Genomic DNA, 19,094 nt, shown 5'->3' on the forward strand with positions numbered 1-19,094 from the left:
TAGTTGAGAGAAAGAGGACTACAGAGGAACAGATAGAAGTAGAAATCAGGCATTCAGTTTTAGAGATATCCAGTCTGAGATCCTATTAGACATGCAAGTGGAGATGCCAAATATGCAGCTGGATATACAAATTTGGAGTTCAGGAAAGAAGTTCAGGCCAGGGGATCCCTGGGTGGCTCAGCGGTTTAGAGCCTGCCTTCAGCCCGGGGTGTGATCCTGGAGTCCTGGGATCGAGTCCCACATCGGGCTTCCTGCATGGAGCCTGCTCCTCCCTCTGCCTGTATCTCTGCCTCTCTCTCTATGTCTCTCATAAATAAATAAAATCTTAAAAAAAAAAATTCAGGCCATATATTAAATTTAAGAGTCATTAGCATATAATATATTTAAAGTTAGGATTCTGGATGAATTTAGAGAACTTAGAGAAAGGATACATAATGTTCTATTTCTTAAGCTCGGGATATGTACATGGGTAATTATTGTTATTTTTATTTAAATGTTATATTTCTTTAAGTAATACATACATTGGTGATTATTGTCATTATTATTTTTAACTTTTTTTTTTTAAGATTTCTTGGTTGGCAGACACAACCACTGAGCCACCCAGGAGTCCCTATTGTCATTATTTAAAATGTGCATAGCCCAAAAGAAAAAAAGAAGTGCATAGCCATTATATATACTTTTTAATATATATTTTCATATCTATATTTCATACACAGAAAAGTTTAAAACACAATTTATCAAAAAGCATAGCAGTTTAAAATGTTTAATATTGGGACAGCTGAGTGGCTTAGCTTTGACTGTCTGCCTTTGGCTCAGGGTGTGATCCCGTAGTCCTGGGATTGAGTCCCACATCGGACTCCCTGTGAGGAGCCTGCTTCTCCCTCTGCCTAGGTCTCTGCCTCTCTCTCTGCATCTCTCATGAATAAATAAATAAAATTTTAAAAATAAAAATAAATGTTTAATATTTCCATTCTACCTCTATTTGTCAAATTATTGAAACAGCAACAGATCTGCATTTCACCTCATCAGAAATTGTGAATTCTCTTTATTCAAAATTTGAATTCTTTTTTACTATAAAAAGATACCAAGATGTAAACATAGTTGGTTACAAAAAATTATACCTACCTAGTACTTTACAGGTCTTTTTATGCATCATCTCATTCAGAGAGGGACAGCTTGAGCAAATGGGATTCAGAAAGGTTGAGTGACTTGGCCAAGGTCACAAAGGTTATGAGAGAATCAAAGTCCAACCCAGTTGAAATAAAAACCAGTTCTCATTTAGTCCTTTGTCTCATACTTGGATACCTCCAGAGTGACACTAATAGTCAATAAATTTACTTTTCTCCTATTCTCCAAGAAACTGCTTATGACTGTCAAAAAGCTTAAATAAAATGAAGATGAAAAGTAGATATTTTGCAACTGAGAGAGAAGGACAGCCTGAGAATAGAGCAATGACCCCTCAGGCTTGTACAGTGCTAGGCTCCATATTCCTGGCTCCAAAAGGCACCATTTATATGGTTTAGATGAAATTCAGAAGAAAAAAAAGTAAAAAAAAAAAAAAAAGACTTAAGAAAAAGTCTATTCTCCATCCTTCCTTTTCTCCAATTTTGCAGAAACCTGAATGAAGGAAGGTATCAGATCAAAATAATAAGTAAAAAACTATGGGCTTTGTTGTGAAGTCTGCAGAAGGCCCTCGAAGCAACTGGAAGAGGAGAAAAGGAGAAAAACAGAAATGCAATTCAACTCAGAAACATTTACAAAGATGTAGAGAAAACATAGATGCAAAGAGGAAATAAGAATTGGTGGATTTCTACTTTAAGCACTAATAATTTGATAGTGTATCAATGCAACAACCTGAAATAAAACAAGTAACTACTCAAGAGAAAGACAGTGGTCATGATGAAAAACAAGGGTAAAGCTGCCTCTATAAATCAAACTCTTCTTGAACAAAATTATGCCTGATCAAGAATAAAGAATATGTCAAATAAGTGAACTTGGCTTGGCCAAAGGAGGGCACTTCAGCATAAGTACATATTTAGTCACTTCCTAGGCACTATTTTTGTTCCTATTTTACCTCTATTCAATTTTAAATGATGTAGATAATTTGCATCTGTCACTGAAAGTCAAACATTTTCGTCTTCCAGAAAAACAGGTGTTCTAAGGAATTCATAAGTGCAAACACAATCATTAGTCAGACTGATAGGAAAGACACCAAAATGACAGCTACCTTGTTTAAGTCCAGCAGCCAGCCTGGGTGGCTCAGTGGTTGAGCATCTACCTTCAGCTCAGGGCATGATCCCGGGGTCCTGGGATCAAGTCCCACATCCATTCCCTGCATGGAGCCTGCTTCTCCCTCTGCCTATGTCTCTGCCTCTCTCTCTCTCTCTCTGTCTCTCATAAATAAATAAATAAAATCTTTAAAAAAAGTCCAGCAGCCCCAAATATTGCATTTTATTGATATTTTTTGATCAACATTCTCCTTCCATAACATGTCTACTATGCAAGGAAATTAAAAGGCATAGGGTTTTGTTCTTTAACAGAAATCATAAATCAATGATAGCCAATAAATAGCTATGCCAAGATTCAAAGACTTAGCATGCTAATCAAACATTCAAATATAAAAGTATATTAACCTATAGGTTCTTTCAAAAGAGGAAAACAATTATGCATATAGGCTAGAGAGTATGGAAGGCACAAAAATTAATACAGCTGATGTAATAAGATATCTTGCATTAGAATGAAAAGGCTAAAAGTATTATTTATTAACTTTAATCTAAGTTAGCAGGTATAAGCTAAAAAATGTATTCCTTTGCATTTTAAATTCCCCGATAAGCAGTATGGATGATAATTTCAATTCAAAAAAAATATTTGAGGGGCATTTGGCTGGCTCAGTGAGCAGAGCATGTGACTCTTGATGGAAGGGTCACAAGTTCAAGCCCCATATCAGGCATAGAGCCTACTTAAAAAATAATAATTCTTTAAATATATTTTAATTAAAAACATATTTTTAATTAATAAATAAATAAATATAAAATATTTGAAAACCTAAAGGATTCAGGCCTGACCTACAAAGTTAAGAAATCAAAGTTGTTTCTTTCAAAACAAAAACACAGAAAACAAACTTCTAGTTTTGATTCCAGGCCAGTTCTATCATTGATCTTTAATCAAAAGGCAATATAACATTGGCAGGAAATAGCAACTTTTTAAAATGAACACTCTTTCCCTCAAAAAACTAAAGGAAGATACTAGATCTAAAAACATCTATCCTATCCTCCTCAAATTCCCAGAGCCCTTATCAAGTGATTTTTAAGGATGAGGAAAAGATCTGTTTATAGACTTACTCAATGCAAAATTTCTTGGGAATAATTAACTATTCAGTGGCCTCACGCTGGGTCTGGCTTATTCTAAACTGAAAATTCCTCATTGTACACACCCACTCTCCAATCTCTGCTTGGTTACATTCCTTCTTAGTATGAAAGATTACTGGATAGCTAATATTACTTATAATTGCCTAACACCAAAAAGTCAATAATTCATGACGACTTTTAAACAGACTGCATTGTTATAGTTACCTTCCAGGGAATGGGGTTAATTCAATGTATGTGACTGCCCTAGAATTTCTCTAGACCATAAGAAAGATACTTCTGTTAAATGAAGTTTTACACTATCCATTCTCAATCTAAAAACAAAACAAAACAAAACAAAAACAAAAACAAAAACAAAACAAAACAAAATCTTCTCTTTAAAATTTTTGGAATTTTTACCACAACTGAATGAAATTCTGAAAAGACATATGTTTCAGGTACTGTGAATTTTGGAGACTATCTGAGGATTATAAATAGATATGGGTTTATAGATTTATAGGTTTTAAGATTGATGTATTATTATATATTATAGATTTATAAATTTAAGACTGATGTATTATTATATATTACAGATTTACAACATAAATTATAAGTCTTTTAGTTCCCCTTACACGATACCATATAATTTTCCCAGCCATGGAATTGGCCCTGATTACATTTACTGATTGGTCATTGTAACTAAATCTCAACAAGTGTTTCTTAAAAAGCTCATTATGAATCAATATTTTTCCGTTTCATTTACTTTCTAACATTAGAGGTAGAAGACAACAGAAGGACAAGTAGTAGAGGCTTTGGAGTCAGATACACCCAAGTTCAAATCCTGGCTGTACTTTGATCAAGCTGTATGGCCAAACATCAGTTATTTATTCTACCTAAATCTCAGATCACTCTTCAGCAAAATGGGAATAAATCCCTCTCTCATTGATCTGTGAACATTAAACTCAATACTATATGTAAAGTCTTTAGCCTACTGCCTTGCCTATAGCACATCATCAAATGCATCCATTTCTGATGCCCCTTTAGGCTGCAGTGACATCAGTTAGGTGTTCTTAGGCACACCCCCTTAATTATTCTCATCTTTTTACAGATTATATATAAATAATCTGTAAACACAAAAGAAAATGTAAAAGGCTATTTCATGAAACTTTTTTTTTTAAAGATTTTATTTATTTATTCACAAGAGACAGAGAGAGAGAGAGAGAGAGAGAGAGAGAGAGGCAGAGACATAGGCAGAGGGAAAAGCAGGCTCCATGCAAGGAGCCCAATGTGAGACTCGATCCTGGGACCCCAGGATTAGCCCCTAAGCTGAAGGCAGATGCTTAACCACTGAGCCACCCAGGCTTCCCATGAAACTCTTTTAAATAAGGAATACTGACTTCCTTTACTAACTTTCTATTATCTCATTATATATTCTTTGAAGAAAGATTAATTAACCCCATTAGCTGAACATAGGTATCACTTTATGATCAATCTTGATCACATCTAAACTAATGACCTAGGACATCTATATTCCCTTACCATAAAGATTGCCATAGCCAACAGTGAGCATTAACATTCAAAACATGAGTATATTTTAATTAAAAGCAGTAATTCCCATTCATTCTTTTAAAACTATGGTCAGGCTACATGAGCAACAACTTGTAAAGGCTTAGCAACAAAGCACAGAGCCAGTTGAAGAAATTTTATCGGCCATAAGCTGAGATGAAAGAAAGAAGAAGGGATGGCTCTGTCTCCTATGCTTAGACCTCACCACATTCCCTACAGGAAAAAGCCAATAGTTCTCTTGCTTCTAGAGCTATTTCCTGATAAGCTTAGACCAACCCTGGACAAGTATACATCTGGAAAAAAAAAATATGAGGATGAACTTTAGATAAACAGATTTAAGCAGTAAAAGACAGGCTTCAGAGTCAAACAGATGTGGGCTCAATTTTGATTTTATCATTTCCTAATAAGTAGCCTTTGGCAATTTCTTAACAGTTTCCATATCTATAATTTGAAAATAAAATTTATGACTGTTTTAAGGATTACATGGGAATAATGTATATTAGGCAGATAAGAATGTCTGGTATAAACAAACATTTGCTCTTGCATCATGACTGATGGGCTTACCCCAACCCCCTCCTTGATGACCTGAAATAGTGACAATCCCTTCCAGTAAAGGCTGAAAATCAGACCTGGGCCTTTCCCAACAGTATCTCAAAGGGATTAATTTGGGAAACTGCACATCATATTCTCCTTGTGACAATTCTTAATGCACATTAGGATATTAAAAGCTCAGAAAATTCTTACAGTAAAGAAGTCTATTTGATTTTGTTTAACTTGGTGTTTTCTAAATTTATCTGACCCTTTGTTTTTCACAGTGACTATACCACTTTGCATCTTGAAAAATGCTACTCCAGCAAATAAGCCCATGAAAATTGCTAAGGGTCAGGGGATATGTGGGAAAAGATATCAGAATATTCCACAGTACCTCATTTTTTATCAGATTACAAAAAATCTCCAGGGACACCTGGGTGGCTCAGTGATTGAGCATCTCTCTTCGGCTCAGGGCATGATCCCGGGGTCCAGGATCGAGTCCTGCATCAGGCTCCCTGTGGGGAGCCCGCTTCTTCTGCCTATGTCTCTGCCTCTCTCTCTCTCTCTATCCCTCCCTCTCTCTGTCTCTCATGAATAAATAAATAAAATCTTTTTACAAAAATTCCCCAAAACCCTTAAGAATATATTTTCTGCCACAGATGTGTTTTGAAGTCCATAAAATGACCATTCTCAGTCTTTCTGGTCTCAGAAACCCTTCACACTCTTAATTATTGAGGATGGAGAAACGGGCATTGCAAAGACACACAGGAACTCTTGTGGGTGATGGATATGTTCTTCTTCTTCACTAAGGAGACAGATGGTATGACGGTTAAAGTCTGTATGTTACCTTTTCTAGGCTATGGTACCCAGTTTTATGGTGAAACACTAATCTAGATATTATGTGAAGGTACTCTGAAGATATAATTAACATCCACAATTGGTTGACTTTAAGAACATTACCCTTGATAACATGGGGGGGGGGCTCTATCAAATCAGTTGGAAGACTAAGAGCAAACCTGAGATTTCCTTGAGAAAAAGGAATTTTGCCTTAAGACTGTAACAGAAATCCCATCTGAGTTTCCTAAGAAATCTTGCCAAACAGCCCTACAAATTTCAAAGTCCAGATTGCATTATCAAGTCTTGCCTGAGTTTCCATCCTCTAGCCTGCCCTACACATTTCAGACTTGCCAGTAAACACGTCAGATTCATTAAACTGTATATTTTACGTGTGTGCAATTTATTGTATGTCAATTTTATCTCAAAAATTACAGAGAATCTGAAAGAGCTTTTGTTTACGTGATTTTCTATGTTTTCTACTGAATTAGAAAATAGAGAAATTTTAAAAATATTTAATACAGGGGTGCATGGGTGACTCAGTGGTTGAGGGTCTGCCTTTGGCTCTGGTCGCAATCCTGGTCTCCTAGGGTCGAGTCCTACATCAGGCTCCTCACAGAGTCTGCTTCTCCCTCTGCCTATGTCTCTGCCTCTCTCTGTGTGTCTCTCATGAATAAATGAATAAAATCTTTTAAAAAATATTTAAAAAAATAAAAATATTTAATACATGTAATATGCTAATATATATTTTTATATATTGATGTATACACTTTTTACAAATAAAAGCTACATTTTCTATAGCAAAACAGTGAGAAGAGTGGTATTTTTTTAAGATTGTATTTATTAAAAAAAAAAAAGACTTTATTTATTTATTCAAGAGAGACACAAGAGAGGGAGAGGCAGAGACACAGGCAGAGGGAGAAGCAGGCTCCATGCCAGAGAGCCTGACATAGGACTCGATCCCGAGTCTCCAGGATCATGCCCTGGGCTGAAGGTGGCGCTAAACCGCTGAGTCACCCGGGCTGCCCAAGTGATATTATTTATTTGATTTTATTTATTTGAAAGAGCAAGAGAGCACAAGCAAGGGGGGTGGCAGGCAGAGGCAGAGGGAGAAGCAGGCAGCCTGATGTGGGGCTCGATACCAGGGTGCTGCTGGATCATGATGACCATGACTGGAGTCAAAGGCATACACTTAACCAACTGGGCCACCCAAGGGGGCCCAGAGTGGTATTTTTAAATATTTTTGGAAATTTTTTTTAAGATTTTATTTATTTATTCATGAGAGACCGAGAGAGAGAGAGAGGCAGAAACATAGGCAGAGGGAGAAGCAGGCTCCATGCAGGACACCAGATGTGGGACTCTATCCAGATCTCCAGGATCATGCCCCAGGACGAAGGTGGCGCTAAAACGCTGAGCCACTTGGGCTGCCCTGGAAATCTCTTTAATGTCTGGCTTAAAAGAAGATAAAATCTGGCCTCAATTGGATACGTAGTTGGAAAATGGAGGAGTATTTTAATAGTCCTTTGAGTCCATTCTTCTTTGATAACACACCAAAACTTGGTAAGTTGTGGTTTCTTAAAGATCAGCTGCAATATAGAATCTCCAACTTCATCAACAAACCTTCAAATATGGTTTCATTAAAATCTATTGCTCAATCTTGAATTCTGAATGGAACTTTTACCTATATATAGTCATATCACACATTGGTCTTCATAAAATATTGATCCACAGACTCATGCAGATCTTTCAAATGTTGACATATTTCATTATATAATATTTTAAAAATCATATAAATATCAGCAATAATATAACCAGAAGATCTTCAAATATTGGAAAATTTCAAGCTCATGGTAAAACACAACTTTTCCAGAATTCTAATGTTTGCTTGAAAGTTCAAATTTTATCATCACCAACAAATGCTGTCAGTTGTTTTCCTTGAAGTGACAGGCTTGCTTCATTTTCAAAGAAATGTCTGCCAAGTACCCAAGTCTGAATAACCATAATTTTTCTGCTAATTATTCTTTCAAAAGTAAAAATGCTATTCCAGATTGGGGTTGCCAGAAGTTGGGGTGGGTGGGTGGGTGGAAACAGGTGGACCAAATGTGTGAATAAATAAGTGATAATTAACAATACTGTATTGTATATATAAAAGTTGCTAAAACAGTTAAGTAGATCTTAAAAGTTCTCATCACAAGAAAAAAACATATAACTGTGTGGTGATGGACATTAACTAGACTACTGCAGTGGTCATTTCACAGTATAAACAAACATCAAATCATGTTGTACAGTTGAAAGTCGTAACACTATAGATCATATTTCAAAACACTTTTTTGAATGACAGAAAAATTTTTTTTAAATTTTTAAATGTTTTCCACATAAAAAGGTGGCTAGTTTGTTTCACAAATATTTTTCCCAAAACAACCATCATAATTCAGTGTGTGGCAAAAGTGCTGTGCAGTATGTTCCATTTTGTCAAACAATATTTTAAAAAATGCACTTAAATGTCAAAATTTACTAGAAATAAAAATTTTTGCTGCACTTTCTTAAGTAAGACAACTTTTTTTTCTCTTTTGTTGCAGCCACATGGTGGTGAAGAATGCAATGAATACTAGCACAGTTTGATGCCATTTCCCTGTCTTGATCCCATAGATCCCCTGCAAGAGTCTCAGGGATCCCCACAAAGCAAACTCTGAGAGCAGCTTCTCTATATACAAATAGAGGCTGAAAATAGGAATATTAGCAGCTCCACAGTTTGTGTAAGGTGGAACAATCTTGAATAGAAATGGGGAATTGAGGAATTTACCCCAAAGCTGCATTTGCAAGGCAAGTTCATTTTTACTTATGTTCATTAGAAGGGATATATTTAAAGGTAATTGAACATGAATTAGTAATATTTATGTATTATTCTGGCTATCATGGCCAGTTCACATACTATGGGTTCACTAATAAGTGATGTTATAAGCAAATTTCTAAACTGCTTTTCTAAAAACTAAATGCCATGTTTAACATTTTCTTCAATATAAAACTAAATAGTTCATAAGTTCTAAAATGGCCCACCCTTGGGGGCATCTGGCTGGTTCAGTGAGTGCAGCATGTGACTCTTGATCTCAGGGTTGTAAATTCAAGCCCCATGTTTAGGCATGGAGCCTAGTTTAAAAAAAAAAAAAAAGAGGCTCATTTTCATTTAAACACTGCTAAATAATGAAGGGTAGTCATTTGAATTAAATGCAAGAAAACCATAATTCAAGTGAAATTTACTCCAAAAAAAAAAAAAAAAAAAAGAAATTTACTCCATATAATATTGGGACAAATGTTTATAATCACTGTAACTTCTAAGTTTAGCATTTAGGTCCTTGAAAGATACACTGGGAGAGAGCACAGATATTCAACATACAACACCTATTAATAGCTCTTCAACAAAACATATTGTCCTCTGATGGAATCAAGAAGACTGTCAACCGCAGGCCAAAAAAAAAAAAAAAAAAAAAAAAAAAGTTGGCTTAAATGTTTCAAATAAAAAACCAAGTGAGTGTATATTAACATTAATGGAAATAAAAAAAAATTTAGCAATACTTAAATTCTAGTTATGGAATCATATATCCTAGTAATCTATGTTATAAAATTACATTTCAAACTATACAATTTAAACTGTATGACACCAAAATGAGAACTTACCCGATCTGCTAACCCTCCAGGAACTATTGTCCTCACAACCACGCCACTTGATTTTCCTCCAACTATTCCAAAACCTAATCCAGAGCCATCATTAATGAGCTCAACATCTTCAATATGGCCCCAATGAACCTACAAATTAATGGCAAATAAGAGCCAAAGTGTTAGTGAAACACAGATGCTTAGTTTTCCAATACAATAATTACTAATGGAACAGATATACAACAAATTGAACATGCCTACAAGTAATCAGATCATCCTTCTAGAGTCTAGGAGAGATATAAAGATGATCACATGGTCCCTGCCCTTGGGAATCTTATAATCCATAGAAGATCATCTAAAACACAAATAATTAAAATATGAGACAGAATGTTTATCATAAGACACATAGCTCGAAAAGGATAGAGACATGTTGCCTCCTTCTCCAATCTGTACCCAATGTCTAGCACCATGCCCAACATGCAAGGAGGAACCAATAAATGTGTTTACCTGAATTGAAAGAGAATCTTAAAATATTATAAAGATTAGGGGGAAGGTGGAGGCAAAGACAAGAAGTCAAATCCGAAGAAGAATTACGGAAAGCTTCAAGGAAAAGGTAGCATTTTATTGCACTACAAAGAAAAACACACATTTTCAAGACAAAGAGAAATATAAGAGCAAAACAGAACCAGATAACAGAATGGGTCAAAGATATGGTGAAAAGATTGGATTTACTTACTTGGATAAGCAAAAGGAATAATTGAAGGCTTTAGAAAGGAAGGACGGGAACAAAGCAGTGGTTTGGGAAGATTAATTGGGCGGCAATGCGAAGGATGAAATTCTGAGGACATGAGGTAAAAGAGAGTAATTAAGCAGGCTCTTATGTGGGAGAGGAAAAGTAGGTCCCACTGGGGCAAAAAAGGACTGTGCAAATCAGACTGAGAGACATAAGCATTTTCCCTCTAGCAGGCTTCCATCAGAAAAGTGCATAAGGGGTGCATGGGTGGCTCAGTGGTTGAGTGTCTGCCTCAGGCTCAGGTCATGATCCTGGTGTCCCGGGATCGAGTTCCATATCAATGTACTTCCTTCAGTACATTTATTCAAATAATAAGCAGGCTCCTCACAGGGAGCCTGCTTCTTCCTCTGTCTATGTCTTGGCCTCTCTCTGTGCATCTCTCATGAATAAATAAATAAAATCATTTAAAAAAAGAAAAAGAAAGAAATGTGCATTAGGGGCACCTGGGTGGCTCAGTTGGTTAAGCGTCCAATTCTTGATTTCAGCTCAGGTTAAGATCTCAGAGTCGTGAGATCAAGCCCCACATTGGGCTATGTGCTCAGCAGGGACTCTACTTGAGATTCTCTCTCTCCCTCTGCCCCTCTTCCCTACCTGCTCCCTCCCCAAAATAAATAAATACAACTTAAAAAGAAAAGAAAATGTGCATTAAATTCACATAATCTAACTGCAGAACAAAATTCTCCAGATCTCAAGCTTCTTAGGGTATACTTACTGGTTTTACTATTATACTAAGTTGGAAAGTTACTATACAACATTACTATGCAACAAATAACCAAGAATACTGGGATATATAATAAATTCAGGTCTGGAACAACTAGTATCTGGGAAGTAACAAGATTTGCTAAAATATGCCTGAATTAATGATCACAGCTAAAATTGATAGAGTATATATTCTACACCAGGCACTGTGTTTAGCTCTTCATATGCATTCTCCTTTAATCCCTATATTAGTTCTGTGAAGTGGATACTGTTACTAGTTCCAAGTAAAAGCAGAAGAGCCTGAGGAGTGGAAGAGTCAAGGAACCTCTCTGATATGACACAGCTAGGAAGAGGAAGAACTGGGTTTGAACCCCACCTTAGCCTGGCTGCAGAGCCCTTGTTCTTAACCACTATGCAAAGCATTCTCTCGCTTTGTTCATTGTAGTTATTATGTAAATTGTGTTGTATAAATATTATGTAAATTGTGTTGTATAAATATCACTAATTACAACAGTGAAAATGTCTATATGTTAATTTTTGTTGTGACCTTGTTCTGTACCCAGACGGTCTATTGTTTCTTTTGTCCCAGTGAATGAAAATTAATCAGCTAGCACTTAGTGTTATATGAAAATAAGATTTATTCGCTTGCATTCTAAAGGTGGAGGCCAAAATCTGTAAAATGTTATAAACCAAGTTTAAAGATTCCCAAAAGAGATGTATACTTTTATTCTTTTAAATTGCTCAGCATACCTGCTTACATGAAAATGTATGAAAGTAAAGAAAACTTCTATAATTTTGCAGTGTCAATAATCTAGTCATAAACATCCAATATAATTTACAAAAAAATCTTTTTAAATAAATAACTAAATCTTACTTAAGATATTCAACAGTAAATCTCTAATAAAAATTCTCAGCTTAATTAAGGAACTGCCTACATCACCAAGGAACCTAAGACTATTTCTATCACCAAAAAAGTTACGCATAATACAACAGTTCACCTTCTACATTAAATATAATCTTAAATAAGGAGAATCATAGGACATTGAAAAACAGAATCCTCTGTGAAATATCTTGTTCAATATGCTAATATTTTACTTAGAGATATGATCATCTTTCCTGAAGTATGACAAGTAACACCTTTAAATGTCTTTACACTTCTTAAAATCATTGGCATAATTCAAAATTAAGTTATTTTTCCAAATTTGCAACTCACTGTTTCAGGCAAAGTTGTATCAGTTAGGTTGATAGAAGTTCTGCTTTTTGTGTGGACCGGTTCCCTGGCCACAACCAGGTGCAAAGATCCAGTGGTTTGTTGTAATAATGCAATTGCTTGCTGATGGGAAATGTTCTGATCCAGTGGAGTGTGATTAATAGCCAATATTTGATCATTTTCCCTTAATCTTTGATCCCTTCATATAATAAGAAAATTCCATCATAAGTGACACAATAGCATAATTTTTAAAAACCTGTTATTCAAGTGAAGCAGTTTATTTCTTATGGCACTACTTCCTTTAGTACATTTATTCAAATAATCATATAACAGAGCTTTTCAGAGTACTTTTCATCAAAGCATGTATTACCCAATTAATTGATTAAGTGGTGCATCCCTAAACATGTGGATGCACAAGTGCCCATGCACCTGTACACATGGGTGCACGCGTGCACAGACACACACACACACACACACACACACACACTAAAATCCATTTGGCTAGAAAAATAAGCAAAAACAATGAATGGGGCCCCACTGCCAAGGTTTGAACAAATCAGAACACTGCCCCTATTAACTGCACACCTTCCAACCTGACTTCAACATACCAACCTGACTTCAACATACCGCACTGGGGTATTTGTATCCTCAAGTTCACCAGTAATCTTTCTAGCAGTTATCCTATCTCAATCATCCTCTGCTTCTCTGACATCTGTCAATTATTAGAACAAACTCTACTTCCAAATCAACAGATGTTACCTCTAAATCTGTATTTAAGCCCTTCTCTCTGTCCCAATCCCCAACCACTAACCAAAGTAAAAAAAAATATATATATATATATTTTTTTTAAAGAAATTAGCAAAACTTTAAGAAAAAAACTCACTATTATAGCTAGTATTTACTGAGCACTTGTTAGAAACTAGGTACTGTGCTAGATGCATTACAGGCATCATCTCATTTAATCCTCATAACCAACTCTTAGCTACAGGGGTGCCTGGGTGGCTTACTCAGTTAAGTATCCAGCTCTTGATTTCAACTTAGCCATGGTCTCAGGGTTGTGAGATGCAGCCCTACACTGAGCCCCATGTTAGGTCCCATGTCAAGCCCCATGTCGGGGTCTGAGCTCAGCACAGAGTCTGCCTGTGTCTCCCCTCTTGCACTTTCTCTCTCTCTCTCTAAAATAAAGTTAAAAAAAAAAAAGTTACATTTTACATGCAAGAAAGTAAAGCCTGGACAAGCTTAGCATCTTATCTTAGTAGACTCTGAAGCATATCATAGTCTTACACCTCAGTGGGATTTCCTCTGATTTATGTATTTGACTTCATTACCTCCCATGACATCACTCCTCCTCTTCCCATTTCTGCATCATCACCTCTTCAATTCCTTCTTGCCCCCTCTTTATCAATCTTGCATCCACCCATCTTTTTCCATTCCCCATGTCAAGCATCCAATGGAAAACCTTATCGTAATGCCTAAAACTGAACTTTCAAAATTTCGCAAGGTTTATTTTGCTAGGTTCTCTTTATACTGGTATCACTCAACTCAAAAATGTATAATGATTATCTATGATCAGTGAACCAATAAGGAGAGAGTCAAAGGAAAAAGAACAAATTCTTGTCATCACTGTTTCATAAAAGAACATTATTAACCTTCAAAATACAAAATCTCCCTGAGACAGGATTTATCTCAAAACAGAGAAATCTAATGCATAAACTCAGAATTATGAAAATTCCATTAGATTGCCCTTATCTTATTCAGGTCATAACAGATTCAGCAAAACTTTGTCATGCATCAGAATTCGGGAACTTCTTTTCTTTTTTTTAAGATTTTATTTATTCATGAGAATACACAGAGAGGAGAGAGAGAGAGAGAGAGGCAGAGACACAGGCAGAGGGAGAAGCAGGCTCCATGCAGGGAGCCTGACGTGGGACTCGATCCCGGGTCTCCAGGATCACACCCTGAGCTGTAGGCGGCGCTAAACCGCTGAGCCACTGGGGCTGCCCTTTTTTTTTTTTTTTTTTTTTTTTTTTTTTAAGATGTATTTATTTTAGAGAGAGCTAGCAAGAGTGCAGGGGGAGACAGAATCTCTAGCAGATTCTCCTCTGCGCACAAAGCCTGACGCCGGGCTCAATCCCATGACCCGAGATCATAACCTGAGTGGAAATCAAGAGTCTGATGCTTAAGCAACTGAGCCACCCGGGCACCCATGGTAACTTATTTTTTTTAAAGATCTTATTTTTAAGTAAACACCCAACATGGGGCTCAAGCTTACAAGTGTAAGATCAAGAGTTGCATGCTCTACCAAATGAGCCAGCCAGGTGTCCCCAGAATTTAGTAACTTCTGAGCTCAGATACAGTGTAAACTTGGTTGGTATTTAAAGACCTGCACATTTGGTCCCCAAGTACTCCTTCCAACTTGGCTTCCTCCCCACATAAACAAACCCCTTTTCCAATCATCTTGATCTACTCTTTCCTACTCAAACACGTTTGACATTTCCCACTCTTGTATAGATGGTTTCCTTCATCTCTGATGGCCTTTAATTCTACTCAGCTAAATTCAATCCACCCTCCATGATCCAGCTGAGTGTCTCTCTCTCTCCTACCCTCCCCATCACTTGCCTCATTATCACAGTGCTCTGAATCACTCATTTATCACTCACTGGATATTCATTTATACTAAATATGCTGTTGACAGAGCTAGCCAAATCCTACTAAATTATAAGTTTTCTGAAGATAGACACTCATGTTTTAGATTCTCCTTTGAAACTACCAAATCAGATATGAAAATATCTATTTTTGATGTCAAAATCGTTAGTGGCTCTCATAATAAATCAGGTATCATTAAAACTCTTAGGCCTGGGCAGCCCGGGTGGCTCAGCGGTTTGGTGCCGCCTTCAGCCCAGGGCATGATCCTGGAGTCCCGGAATCGAGTCCCACGTCAGGCTCCCTGCATGGAGCCTGCTTCTCCCTCTGCCTGTGTCTCTGCCTCTCTCTGTGTGTGTCTCTCATGAATAAATAAAATCTTAAAAAAAAAAAAAAAAACACTCTTATACCCCCTGGAGCACTTGGGTGGCTCACTTGGTTGAGCGTCCAACTTGATTTTGGCTCAGGTCACACTCTCAGAGTTGTGGCATTGAGCCCCAGGTCGGGCTCCCATTGGACATGGCATCTGCTTGGTATTTTCTCTCTCCCTCTCCTCTGCCCCACCCCAATGCCCCTCATTGGCTCTCACTCACTCTCTCTCTCTTTAGAAAATACATACATACATACATATATAATTTTTTAAGATGTTGCTTATACATCCTTTTATTAATATTAGGAAAAGCTTATTACATTATAAGAATAAGATATAAAACTGTATATGTTCCATGACCTTGCCTTTATAAAAATAAAACATTCTAACATATTTTCTAGTTGTCCCAGGGTAATCAAAGCCCCAGAGTTTGCTTATTACATTTCTATATTTTATAGTTTTCCATTATACGTATTACTTCTATGATTTTGATATACATATGTTTTGTAAATTGAGAATGTTGCTTGTGCACCTTTCCCCAGCCCTAAAGAGACATTTGTTTTTAAATGGGACCACCCTAGGATAATACCAGAAATCACTTCCATTTTCACGTTTCCGATGTCCTGCTTTCTCTGACTCCTTCACCCAAATTCCTATTCACAGCTTGTTCGTGAAGGAAAATGTCTTAATTAATCCCAAATGAATGAGATACTCTCCAATCTCTTCAACCCTGATGTAACTCATTTTGTATAAGTTCTTAATTTACTCACATTCAAATCTTCTATTTTCTGGAAATCAATCTATTTTAATCTACCTTCCCCCACTACCCAACAGACTGTCAGGACATTGCATTTCTTTCCAGTTACTACCTGTTCAGGGAACATAAACTCAATCTCAGATAAACAAATTGTAAAGGAGAGAAATCTCCTGGAAAATACGATTTTGATGCATTCTAAAGTTGAACAGAATTAGTTTTACTGCTACTATTATTATTTATAATTTAACTCTGTAGGGCAGCCTGGGTGGCTCAGCAGTTTGGCGCCACCTTCAGCCCAGGGTGTGATCCTGGAGACCCAGGATCTAGTCCCAGGTCGGGTTCCCTGCATGGAGTCCACTTCTCCCTCTGCCTGTGTCTCTGCCTCTCTCTCTCTGTGTCTCTCATGAATAAATAAATAAAATCTTTAAAAAAAAATTAACTCTGTATATATTGAATTCATACTTTGCATTTAAGAGGATACAAGTTCTTGTCTCTTCATTGCAACATTCAAAAACAATGAATGACTTTGAGAGCCAACGGGCCTAAAGGTTTAAGGTAAACCCCTAAAATAACACAATTCTACGTGGAAAGTCCTCAAGAAAAAGGAAGACCTGATCATGAAAACCACTTAACATGATCTATAAGGTCATGCATGACTGATCCCACCTCTCTCCAGTCCTTTCTGGTAGTCTCTTGTACTCAGCTCCCATACCAGGTACGAGCCTCACTCCAAGGATAGAAGCTATGTTGATCTCTCTACAGGACTACTGCTCACAATAGTCTCTGTATTCCTCTGACACCTTCCACTCTTTGCAGACCTTACTATCTTCTCTCAAGTTCCCTTTTAAGTACTGCTGTCTCTGGGATGCCACCTGACTGCTTAGCCTTGGGTCAAGGCTCTTTACACACTGACATATCAAACTCCTCTTTTTGAAAATGCTCACCTCTATCCATAACTACAGACTTAGTATAGAGTAGCTCAGACGTAAGGATTGACCACAAAAAGGTTGCACAGGGGCACAGGGGCACCTTGGTGGTTCAGTCAGTTAAAGGTCTGCCTTTGGCTTGGGTCATGATCCCAGGGTCTTGAGATCGAGCCCTGCATCAGTCTCCCCACTGAGTGAGGAGCCTGCTTCTCTCTCTCTCTCTCTCGCTCTGCCACTCCCACTACTTGGGCTCTCTCACACTCTCTCTCTCAAAATAAAATTTTAAAAAAGAGCATGCATCATTGAAGATACACTAAAAACACTGAATTGTACACTTTAAGATGGTGACATTTATGGTATGTGAATTGTAAACCAATAATTTTTTAAGTTAAAAAAACTTAAAAGTTGGGCCAATAAAAGTTAAATAAGTTTTTTGTCAAGGGACTTCGCAGCCTCAAGTAAACTATTGGTAAGTGACCCTACATCCAGGCTCACCTGAGATTGTCAGATTTACTAGAATAGCCCTACTCTATACCTGATGTCTCAGTGTTACTAAAAGTACCCCCTCTCAGACCCAAAACTATCCCAACATGGACAATAAACTATATGGTTACCCTAACTATATATATACCCAATCTCCAAGAAAAGCATAGGATTTCACAAATATATCTGACTACTTCTAAAGTTCCTTAGAACATACTTGAGGAAATGTGGCATGAAATGGCAGTATAAAAGCTGTAAAGTCATGGAAATCCATTATTTTTTAATATTCAGTTGGGGAGACTAGAAGTGATGCCCCATGAATGGAGAATGTAAATTCAAACATTTATTATTGGCCGAGAATTTTTACACTAATAGAAAACCACTACTGCTGCTGATTTTTTTTTTTTTTTTTTTTTTTTTTTTTTTTTTTTTTTAAAGATTTTATTTATTTATTCATGATAGTCACAGAGAGAGAGAGAGGCAGAGAGACACAGGCAGAGGGAGAAGCAGGCTCCATGCACTGGGAGCCCGACGTGGGATTCGATCCCGGGTCTCCAGGATCGCGCCCTGGGCCAAAGGCAGGCGCTAAACCGCTGCGCCACCCAGGGATCCCCTGCTGCTGATTTTTTAACAGGGCAGTAGTAATGTAATAAATAATGTGCTTGTTAAAAGAAAAATAAACAAAAGATTTACATATACCCCTCAAAATAATAAAACAACAGTACAAGGGCAATAGGGGGGAATCATACAGATTTGAGGAAGCTGAGCCACCCAGGTCCCAAGGAGGCTTTTCATTGACAAAAGAAATAATCAATAATGTGATAGGACCACCAAAACAGTTGTTATAAGCTCAAGTTTAATAAACCACCCAGTAGGGACACCTGGGTGGCTCAGAGGTTGAGTGTCCGCCTTTGGCTCAGGGTATGATCCCAGGGTCCCGAGATCGAGTTCCACATCGGGCTCCCCACAGGGAGCCTGCTTCTCCCTCAACCTGTGTCTCTGCCTTTCTCTCTGTGTTTCTAATGAATAAATAAATAAAATCCTTAAAAAAATAAACTACTCAGTATGCAGAATGCAAATTTCAGTATATCCATCTTACCGGTCAGACATAGCTAAAATATCATGTTCAATTATGGGAGAGGATTGTGGGATAGAAAGAGCACTAACTTTGCAGTCAGACTGTCTTGGAATCATATCATGGCTCACATTTCCAGCATTAATAGCTCTGTGACTCCAGGTAAAACAATGAACCTCTCTGAAACTCAGCTTTCTCATCTACAGAAC

The 19,094-nt window shown here is 37.1% G+C and overlaps 1 protein-coding gene across 6 annotated transcripts in view; it reads right to left on the reverse strand.

The window, feature by feature from the left end:
• PATJ (PATJ crumbs cell polarity complex component) overlaps positions 1-19,094 on the reverse strand; it is a 356,206-nt gene that overhangs the window by 319,051 nt on the left and 18,061 nt on the right. For all 6 annotated transcript variants that reach the window (XM_038537344.1, XM_038537342.1, XM_038537341.1 and 3 more), the window contains exons 6-7: positions 12,635-12,830; positions 9,951-10,079 (exon numbers count right to left, since the gene is read on the reverse strand). In XM_038537344.1, coding sequence (XP_038393272.1) covers positions 9,951-10,079; positions 12,635-12,830 — 325 coding nt within the window. The remainder of the gene's footprint in view (positions 1-9,950; positions 10,080-12,634; positions 12,831-19,094) is intronic.

Source organism: Canis lupus, chromosome 5, assembly GCF_011100685.1.
Source record: "Canis lupus familiaris isolate Mischka breed German Shepherd chromosome 5, alternate assembly UU_Cfam_GSD_1.0, whole genome shotgun sequence".
Classification (NCBI taxonomy): domain Eukaryota; kingdom Metazoa; phylum Chordata; class Mammalia; order Carnivora; family Canidae; genus Canis; species Canis lupus.